This window comes from Dendronephthya gigantea, unplaced genomic scaffold (genome assembly GCF_004324835.1).
Source record: "Dendronephthya gigantea isolate DGI-Jeju-01 unplaced genomic scaffold, DenGig_1.0 000246F, whole genome shotgun sequence".
NCBI classification, from domain to species: Eukaryota; Metazoa; Cnidaria; class Anthozoa; order Malacalcyonacea; family Nephtheidae; genus Dendronephthya; species Dendronephthya gigantea.
In genome coordinates, this window is record NW_021163256.1 from 47550 (window position 1) to 58869 (window position 11320).

Below are 11320 nucleotides of genomic sequence, written 5' to 3' on the forward strand. Positions count from 1 at the left end.
CCAATTTAAGTCCTAAATTATTTATGTTATGCGATGTACCAGAACCAGGTTCATCACTCGCAGACGGCTAGTCGACGGTGCTCTGCGATCCATTGACGATGACCAATGAAGTAGAAAATGTTTTTTACGCGGGCAAAGAATTTTATGCATTGGTAGCTATCAAAGGGCAATAGAGATCGCCGACTGTCTGCGAGTGACGCAAACCAGGCTATAGCGTGGCCAACTTAATAGACGTTTCTTATAATGACGTCAAACGCGGAAAGTCTGATGTTAAACGAAATTTGATTGGCTCCACAAAACTATCGAGTTAATATAACTTCATGTAACATCAGACTTCCCGCGTTTGACGTCATTATAAGAAAGGTCTGTTGACGAATTTGTCTCGCCTTGCTAATATTTGGAATTTATTTAATCTAAAAACAATTTTTATATGATATAAACGATTATGATATAGCAGGATCTATATAAACAGGGACTATGTAAAGATATAAACAACATATTATGTAGCAAATCGTCAGGCCATCGTAACCATAGACTTCGAAACCATAGACTGTTTGCTAGATCTTTCTATATGATGGTTGATTGACATTGAATTGCAATATGTTTGCAATGCTACTTCAGGAAACCCTAAATATATGTGTTGTAGCTACTGCATATGTCTTACCAATGCAGATAAACCCATCTTCACTATATCCAGAGTCACATGTGCAGATGTAAGATCCGTCCGTGTTATTGCACATCATATTAGATGGACATGGGAAAACTTTTTGGCACTCGTTGATATCTAAGATGTAACAGTCTTCATTAATATACTGGGTTGTAGACAGAGTACTCCTCGCAAATTTAAAAGTGTATCTATCAGCAATAGAAAAGTGTATGAAAAGTGAAAAGTGTATCTATCAGCAATAGAAACACCAGGCGGAAAGGTACTCTATAATTGAGGATATTAAAGCCCGCCAGATAATAGGTAAAAGAGGCATAATCATATATAAAACATTTAACACTTTATTTCCTATTATGTATTTGATTTAATACCCTTTGCAATTCAGTGGTATTCTGGAAAATTACTTTTTTCTTAATTAAACGAAATTTAGCCGTCATCCTAAATTCGCAGGATTACGTCATTCTCGCATGCCCCCGCGCATAATAATACAACAACCGGTGTTTGTATCAAATTTCTAGACATCGTGGGAAAACTATAAAATAATTTATTTCCTCCAACTATTTACTGTCATTCATTCGCTTTTGAATTTCAGAATAAATGAACTTGTCGTTTATACCAGTGCAGTTGAATCCATCTCCACTATACCCTGAATCGCATTCGCAGGTATAAGATCCGCCCGTGTTATTGCATGTCGCATTGGAATGACACGGAGAATCCCTTTGGCATTCGTTGATATCTAAAAGGTTAATAAAATTATAATGATGTATGACGTGTATATCACTGCAGGTTAACCCTTCTGCACTATATTCATAAACACGCAAGCATGTAGATTTTTAATATCGTGCAATCGCATGACATGGCAAATAAATGACATAATAACTCTTCTTGCCAGCTTTCGATTACATCGAAAGTGACTGTTTTATTTATTTTTGCTTCCAAGTCAATTTTAAAATATAAAATTACTCATATGCTTAGCACTGCAGTCGAATCCATCTCCAGTATATAAATAATCACATGCATGCAGAAGATATAAGACCCATTCGTGTTATACTTCACGAAGCACTCGAGTAGTACGGGAAATATCTTACATTAATTTAGATTTGAAATAAAAGTTTTCATGCTTTTATTTCTTTCACTTAAAAATACCAGGTGCCTCTTAATGGGTTGGAAATCCTAATAATTTACGTCATCTAACCAGTACAAGAAAAACAATTTCCACTATATACAGAATCCTACATGCAAATCAATTAAGAATTCTCCGTGTTATGTAGCAATGCAATTGACAGGATTCTGATTAGCACTCGTTTATATATCATCATAAAACTAACTTGATTTTACTTTGTCTTACCTCTGCAGTCAAATCCATCTCCACTATATCCAGAATCACATGTGCAAATATAAGATCCATCTGTGTTATTGCACGTAGCATTGGAATGACATGGAGAAGATATATGGCATTCGTCAACATCTAAAATATCCGTTCGAGTAAACATGCTTGAACTTTCACTGGTCGTTTTCAAAAGATTTACTAAATCAATATTAATTAGCATCTCTTACCTGTGCAGTTAAATCCATCTCCATGATATCCAGAATCACATGTGCAAATATAAGATCCATCTGTGTTATTGCACGTAGCATTAAAATGACATGGAGAGGATGTTTGGCATTCGTCAACATCTGAAATGGTAGATTAGCAATTTGATTTATTTTTACTGTGTTATTTTGAAATATGTGATATAAATTATTTACGTTGTCTTACCCGTGCAGTTAAATCCATCTCCACTATATCCAGAATCACATGTGCAGATATATGATCCGTCTGTGTTATTGCAGGTTGCGTTAGGATGACAACGCGAAGATGTTTGGCATTCGTCAAAATCTGAAATAGTAATTTTACCAATTTTTTTATGCCTTCACTGAATGAGTTCGAAATATATAGTAAATTGAATTATTTCCGTTGTCTTACCTGTGCAATTAAATCCATCCCCAGTATATCCAGAATTACATGTGCAGATATAAGATCCATCTGTGTTATTGCACATAGCGTTGGAATGACAGGAGGAAGATATTTGGCATTCGTCAACATCTAAAATGTCCGTTCGAGTAAACATGGTTCACAGTGGCGTAGCCAGCCTGACAATTTTGTCCCGCTATATAAATTTCGAGTTATTATAACTATTCATTTCTTTAGAAACTTATTGTTTTCACAGTCAATGAACACCAAAATATTAGCATAGCGGGACAAATCGTCAGGCTGGCTACGCTACTGATGGTTCACCGATTTATTTCATAATACTTAATGATTTAAAGTATTTACGTTGATTTACGATACCTGTGCAATTGAATACATCTCCAGTATATCCAGAATTACATGTGCAGATATAAGATCCATCTGTGTTATTGCACGTAGCATTGGAATGACATGGGGGAGATGTTACACATTCGTCAAAATCTAAAATGGTAGAATAGTCATTTGATTTCTTTTTACTTTGTTATTTTGAAATATCTCATAAAAATTAACCACGTTGTCTTACCTGTGCAGTTAAATCCATCTCCAGTATATCCAGAATCACATGTGCAAATATAGGATCCATCTGTGTTATTGCACGTAGCATTGGAATTACATGGAGAGGATATTTGGCATTCGTCAACATCTGAAATGGTAGATTAGCAATTTAATTTTGCTTAGTTATTTTCAAATATCGGGTAAAAAATTATTTACGTTGCCCTACCTGTGCAGTTAAATCCATCTCCATTATATCCAGTATTACATGTGCAGACATAAGTTCCATCTGTGTTATTGCAGGTTCCGTTAGGGTGACAAGAGCGAAATTTTTGGCATTCGTCTATATCTGGAATGGTAGTTTCAACACGCTTTTTTTACTTTCACCAAATGCATTCGAAGTATATACTGAATTAAATGGTTAACGTTATTTTACTTGTGCAGATAGAGAAATATATAGTGAATTAAATCGTTTACGTTTTCCTACCTGTGCAGTAAAACCCATCCCCGGTATATCCAGAATTACATGTGCAGATATAAGATCCGCCCGTGTTATTGCACATAGCGTTGGAATGACAGGAAGAAAATGTTTGGCATTCGTCAACATCTGAAATTGAAATTTTACCCATTTTATTTTTCTGTTTACAGCGTTATATCTAAATATCTGCTAAAAAATTGTTTGCGAAGATGTTTCACAGAAGCCAATATTTGAAATGGTTGTCTCAGGAAACTTTTTTATATTTTCACTGAATGCATTCAAAATAATATATAGTAAATGATATTATTTTGTCTTACCAGCGCAGTTAAATCCATCTCCAGTATATCCATAATCACATGTGCAAATATAAGATCCATCTGTGTTATTGCATGTAGCATTGGAATGACATGGGGGAGATTTTAGGCATTCGTTAACATCTGAAATGGTAATTTAACCAATTTGATTTTTCGGTTTACTCTAGCTTATGTTTACATATCTGCATGGTTAAAAATTATTTCCGTTGTCTTACCTGTGCAGTTTATTCCATCTCCTGTATATCCAGAATCACATGTGCAAATATAAGATCCAACTGTGTTATTGCACATAGCATTGGAATGGCATGGGGAAGATGTTTGACATTCGTCAACATCTGAAATTGTACATTCGGAATTAAAATTTTCTTTTTGGTTTGTGATTTTCAAATATCGGGTAAAAGTATTTACGTTGTCCTACCTGTGCAGTTAAATCCATCTCCAATATAACCAGAATCACATGTGCAGATATAAGATCCACCTGTGTTATTGCAGGTTGCGTTAGGGTGACAAGAGGGAAATGTTTGGCATTCGTCAATATCTGAAATGGTATAGTTTCCGCACGCGTTTTATACTGTCACTGGATGCATTCGACATATAATAATAGCAGTTAAAGAAACATATATTAGCTAAATTAAAAACTGTTTTAATTGTCTCACCAGTGCAGTTAAATCCACGTCTGCTATACCCAGAATTACATGTGCAGATATAAGACCCGTCCATGTTATTACACGTAGCGTTTAAATGACAGGGGGAAGATATTTGGCACTCGTCAACATCTAAAATAGTAATTCTAACAATTTGATTTTTCTGTGTACCGTATTATTTTTAAAAATCAGCTAATAATTATTTACGTTGTCCTACCCGAGCAGTTACGTCCATCTCCAGTATATCCAGAATCGCATGTGCAGATATAAGATCCATCTGTGTTATTGCAGGATGCGTTAAGATGACAAGGGAAAGATGTTTGACATTCGCCAAAATCTGAAATGGTAATTTGAGCAATTTATTTTATACTTTCACTGAGTGCCTTCGAAAAATATAGTAAATTAAATTGTTTACGTTTCTTTACCTGTGCAGTAAAATCCATCTCCAGTATATCCAGAATTACATGGGCAGATATAAGATCCATCTGTGTTATTGCACATAGCGTTGGAATGACAGGGGGAAGATATTTGGCATTCGTCAACATCTGAAATGTCCGTGTAAACATGGTTCATTGATTTCTTTCATAATACTTAATGATTTAAAGTATTTACGTTGATTTACGATACCTGTGCAGTTTATTCCATCTCCAGTATATCCAGAATCACATGTGCAGATATAAGACCCATCTGTGTTATTGCACGTAGCATTGGAATGACATGGATAGTATGTTTGGCATTCCTCAACATCTAAAATTGTAGTGTAGTACTTTGATTTTTCTTTTTTCTTTGCTATTCTTATATCTGGTAAAAATGTTGTCCAACCTGTGCAATTAAATCCATCTCCACTGTATCCAGAATCACATTTGCAGATATAAGATCCATCTGTGTTATTGCAGGATGCATTAGAGTGACACGGGGAAAATGTTTGGCATTCTTCAATGTCTGAAAAGTAGTTTCAGCAAACTCTTTTTACATTCACTGAATGTATTCGAAATATATAGTAAATTAAATTATTTAACTTGTCTTACATGCACAGTTAAAATAATATATGTCAAATTGAATTATTTATGTTATCTTACCTGTGCAGTTAAATCCATCTCCGCTATACCCAGAATTACATGTGCATATATAAGATCCGTCTGTGTTATTGCAGGTTGCGTTGAAATGACATGGGGAAGATAGCCCTATTTGGCATTCGTCAACATCTGCAATGATAATTTACGGAATTGATTTTCTGCTTACTGTGTTATTTTTAAATATCTGATAAAAATTATTTACATTGTCTTACCTGCGCAGTTAAATCCATTTCCACTATATCCAGAATCACAGGTGCAGATATAAGAACCATCTGTGTTATTGCAGGTTGCGTGAGTGTGACAAGGAGAAGATGTTTGGCATTCGTCAATATCTAAAATGGTAGTTTCAGCAAACTTTTTTACTTTCATTGAATCCATTCGAAAGGTATAGGAGTTAAATATTTACGCTGTCTTACTTGTGCAATTAAAATAATATAATTATACTAAATTAAATTTTTTAAGTTGTCTTACCTGTGCAGTTAAACCCATTTCCGCTATACCCAAAATTACATGTACAGATATAAGATCCGTCTGTGTTATTGCACATAGCATTGGAATGACAGGGGGAAGATGTTTGGCATTCCTCAACATCTGAAATGGAAATTTTACCAATTTAACTTTTCTGTTTACTGTATTATTTTAAAATAATAATGATATCTTACCTAATGGGGTTGAATAGTTCAAAACAAATCCCGGTGCTGGCACATTAATATCCGAGTGAAATATGATGAACAATTTGAATCCAGATGATACCAGATTTCTTGGTAATTGGTTTCCACAGAATCTGCCCAGTTGGGTCGTTTTTGTTGAATCTCCATCATAAACGTCCAAATAGTCAAAAAAGCAACTAGGATGATCTTCCAACTAAAACGTGATGAGATTTGTGTAAATCATTCGTCAATAATGCGAATAATTGATTAAAAACTGGGTTTGAAATCCTTTCAAGACAAAAGGTTAATAATGTACTAGAAATATATGCATGCAGCAACACCTCCGCTATTTCAAACCAAATACACAATTTTCTGAGTTAACCTGTCCTAAACTTATATTATGAAATGACTCAAAACTCAAATCAGTCCATATTATATTATAGTGTGGAGTATAATATAATTTATGGAGTATATTATAGCTAATGTTTCCATCATTCGTTACAAAAATAATCGTAAAGCTAGTGTATTGGCCGTTCAATTCGAGATTCAAATTTTGCTGCATTAAGCCATGGCAAGAATATTTAAGTAATTGTTTAAAATTGCAGCTTCAAAACATTAAGACAGTACAAAATCTTCAGAGACAAAGAAAAAACCTTTTTATGTTATCCCAATTATCAAGTCACAATAAGTTTACTAACAGATTAGCCGTTGCCATGACGCCATAGGCAACGAGGTAAAGTCATATGAAATGTTGAGAAACTCAACAAGACAAGAACAGACACGACAACAAACGACGAAGACTCGAAGAGAAAGAGCAATATTTAAACAAGCCATCTGATGTATGGAACTTTCATTCATTTTTGTTTCTTACCCACCCTTGACTTACAAAGTCATTCAGTGACAGAACGTTATAGCAATTCTATTAGAACTGTTCGCAAACTATTTGTAAAAACGCCGGTTCCACAAAAAAAAACGGTCAAAGCGATCACAAAATTACGTTAGGTTTAGGTAAATAATTTAATACTTTTAAATAAATAATAATAGTTGATAATTTCACTGATGGTTAAACGGACTGTTTGTGATGGATCTTTAATTTCTGGCTTGAGGATTGCCCCGGTGAACGACCTTAAGTTAAAATCTTCTCGCTTCGGATGTCAATACCAGGCGATTTTCACATACGAATAAACAAATAATCCCCACTACACATATTCCATCTACATTTAAACGATGGCATTTTTCACTACAGTAGCTATCATTGATGAAGACAAACTGTAGTTTCTCACCAGAAAACTTATAAACTGTACGTTACATCTTGGAAAAGTGTTTTTCGCTCAAACATGGGGCATCGATATCTAAAACAAATAAGGTAACCTACCGAGAAAACTGAAAACTGTATTAAAATATTTCTTCCATTGGTGCTGGAAACAGTCCAATTGCAATCCATGTTGTCAGGGTATGAAAGGGGATAAAGAGGGCTTGTGAGATTACCTGGAGGATACAGTTGACTTTCTCCACATAAATCTGGAAAGATTATTCAAACGAAAATAGCCTATTGAAAGATCTTCATGAAGATAAACGTAAGATAAACTATATGGACGAAAGGAAACAAACAAACTACGCAGTTTCGACGTCGCAATATTTTTTTTTTGCATTTCTTCAACATTTTTTTATATATTTCTGTATATGATATCTTACCTAATGGGGATGGACTGCTTAAATGTTGCGTCCATGATTTATGCATTGCTGTAAAGACTGTCCATAGGATGAATTTCTTTTGACCATTAAGATTACCACCTTAACAGAAAGTATGCCACGCCGGTGTAAGGCCGTCATCAATTATAAGGCCAAAGGAGGGTCAACAAAATATCAATATTTCATATAGTTTAGCATGTAGTCTATAGTCTACATTTACTCCTATATATTGTTAGAGGGACAGTTACGTTCATTTGAGAGCAATTTAACTTGTTTTGAGCAGTTCTTTTTCACCGCGAGTGTATAATTTTATTCCATTCCATATTTAATTTTGATTAAATTACGAAACATGTTTTTAAAAAATATAGTTTGCAAAATGACAGTTAAAATGCTGACGTACTCATTGAAATACAAACTTTTTGTTTTAGTCAATCAGCATGAAAGTTGGAGATCACCGTTCTTTAATCACTAAAATTTCGCACATGCGTACAAATACCATGACCATTGAACGTCAAATGTCCATGACGTAGGATTTGGGCAAATTTGGATTCCGCTATCTTCTGTCACATACCCGGTTATAATTCCTGATTAGCTAGCCGGAATTAGCTAGTGCCCTCGCACAGCGCTTCTTCTCCCTTCTGATCTCCCGTTCAAAAACAAGGGGTCTTTACATAATTAAGGCCAGACTATTTAATATTCTAACGGCTTCACTTGCATTTTTACATAAACTTGCATCGAGAAAACATAATTTCAACAAAATATCAAATAGTATATTTCTTACCCTCAAAATCCCAATCGCGAAACCACTCATTTTCAACTGCTACATCAATACAGCAAGCTAGCATTCCTAAGGTTCAATAGAACTTGAATGATGGTACCAAGTTATTAGTTTCAATGAAGTCCAAATACCGAGTGCGTATTATATAGTTGAGGATGTTTGGTGACTTTTGTCTTAATGTCTTGATCTTGAGAATTATAAATTGAGTTAAGTTGTCGTGGAAATAATAATTCTTACTGTCAAATAGAATTAAATCGCTTATATGACGGGAGAGGGGGCAATGGTATTGTCGTGAGCAATGATTATAATGTTTTTTGTGTTTTGTGAATTGTGACTTGAGAAAATGCCATTCCTGTATTTAAATGTTTTGCCCAAGTGAGCACTCGTCGAAATATCAAACAATTTCGACTGTATATTTCAATTCTAAGAAACTTGCTGTAACATAGTTATGTCCTATATACATATAATACACGTTCTTCATAATGACGTCAAACGCGGAAGCCAGTTCCAAAAGACCAAAAATATGTGTGTACATTCAATTTTTATCATGCATGATATATTTTAATTCGATTTAATAGCAAATTCTCATTACATCGCTTCGCTTGTGAAGTTCGGCGGGAAAATTCTTCTGTTTCTATACAGTTATAGAAACACGCTTCGCGACCAATCAGCACGCGCGTACTATAAATGTTATATTATAATACAAGTTGATAAACATTAATGGCGCACGCTTATTTTTGGGCAGCCTATGATGTGTCAATGATTTCAAAACAATTTCGCGCAAACAAAGTCTCGTACGACTCGTAGTTTTCAATATGTACGAATAACATGTCTGATAATATTTAGTTTGGCATATCTCACCCAATGTGAAAAGGAGGCGGCCGAAAAACCTTTGATTCGTCATGAAGAACGATCACGATACTTCTTTAAAAAAAAACGATCAGATGGCCACACACACGATCCAATGTTTCTGAATTGCCCTAAGATTCCTTATTACTATATTTCCTCTATAACTAAAATCGTCGCCTTGAAAAAGAAAAAAAGCATGAATCACTTGATATTCAAATACTAAACTGTCATTGTATGTTTGGGAAAAAAATATTATTAAACATATTTCAATGAATTTTGCCCGTATTCAACGACAACGCGGAAATTGGTATGACTTAGCTACAATCCTTAATACAATTATAGACAAGAAATTTAGGGAGCAACTTGCACACGGTAAAAACGAATCGTCTCAATTAATAACCTTGTGTATACTTTAAGCCTCTAAATAAATTATTTCTTCACAGCTTCCTGGTGTGTATGATGAGCTGTCAAAATATTGCAGAATGCGTATTCAGAAGAAAAAATGAACTTATTTTAACTTATTCAATAGTATTCTCTTTGATAGCGCTAAAGAAATGCAAAATTGTGAACCGATTGCACTTTGTTAACTACGGTATGCAATGAACAGAATGAATGAATTTGTTATATGTATACCTAGTGTCAAAATTCATCCTTTCTGCTTTCCTATTGGACAAGAGGTTCACGCGTGGAGGGCTTCAAATGTCCATGATTATGCGTGATCAACACGAGCGGGCATCAAATTTCATAATTTTCCCTCGGGCAAATTACGAAACTTGATACCCGTTGCAATGCTTTCCCCCTAAAACGTAGTTTTTTTTTGAAAAATTGCATTAACTTTTTGCTGTTGTCCAATAGGAAAGCAGAAAAGATTATTTTGACACTATATATTATAAAAAATCAGGGAGGGAAAGCAATGTGTTTTTTTTGACCCTCGACCGCTCACTGTCTCCCTCGGCGTCAGTAAATAAGTATTAAATGAATGCCATGCATGACTAATTGTATATTCATTCTTGCAAAATGAAGATGACAAACGTTTATAATTAATTGGTAGGTAGCTTAGTCCAACTACATACAAAAAAGGTCTGAGTTCCTGAGAAAGTGACAGAAAGAAAGATTATATTGGTCATTTAACACGCACAAACATTTCAATGCATGTTATTTCCTGTATTTGGAATTCCGAGTAAGACAACGATGAAAAGCTAAATTAATTTATTTTGTTCACCCAAGTAAGCCTGCGTGCGTTTGTCCCTTAAATAAAACAGGACACACATATACATTTGACCTTCCTAGGAAAAATCGATAAAACACGCAGGTCTTTCATCGGTGTAACCAGACTGACGATTTAGTCCGATTAGATTATTGAATCCCACAACTCAAAGCAAAAACTGAAATTCGTTTAGTTTGCTAAATAAATTTGCCGCGAAAAAGTAGGATGCAAATTAAAGTTACTTTACTATAGTTATCAACTTTTTTAGGAATTTATTGTATTCAAAGTCTTTAAACAAAAGGAATGACATTGGCACAGCGTAAATCGTCAAGCGATTAACAACCGTTTGATTCATATTACCAGACCTTTGTGCACATTAATTCGCTATACAAATTAATGTTACTTTACTATAGTTATGTGAACTTTTTTTGGAATTGATTGTATTCAAAGTCTTTAAACACATAA

General features: G+C 34.4%; 1 protein-coding gene across 1 annotated transcript; it reads right to left on the bottom strand.

Moving 5' to 3' along the window:
- Positions 1-408: 408 nt before the first annotated feature.
- On the bottom strand, positions 409-8070 carry LOC114540676 (adhesion G protein-coupled receptor E1-like). Its single transcript, XM_028560801.1, has 13 exons — positions 8025-8070; positions 7705-7850; positions 6342-6543; positions 6151-6270; positions 5892-6011; positions 5683-5808; positions 4175-4195; positions 3655-3774; positions 3397-3516; positions 2424-2543; positions 1230-1400; positions 665-784; positions 409-413 (listed from the first exon to the last, which is right to left on the bottom strand). The coding sequence occupies exons 1-13, from the start codon at positions 8068-8070 to the stop codon at positions 409-411; spliced, it is 1437 nt and encodes a 478-aa protein (XP_028416602.1).
- Positions 8071-11320: the final 3250 nt, after the last annotated feature.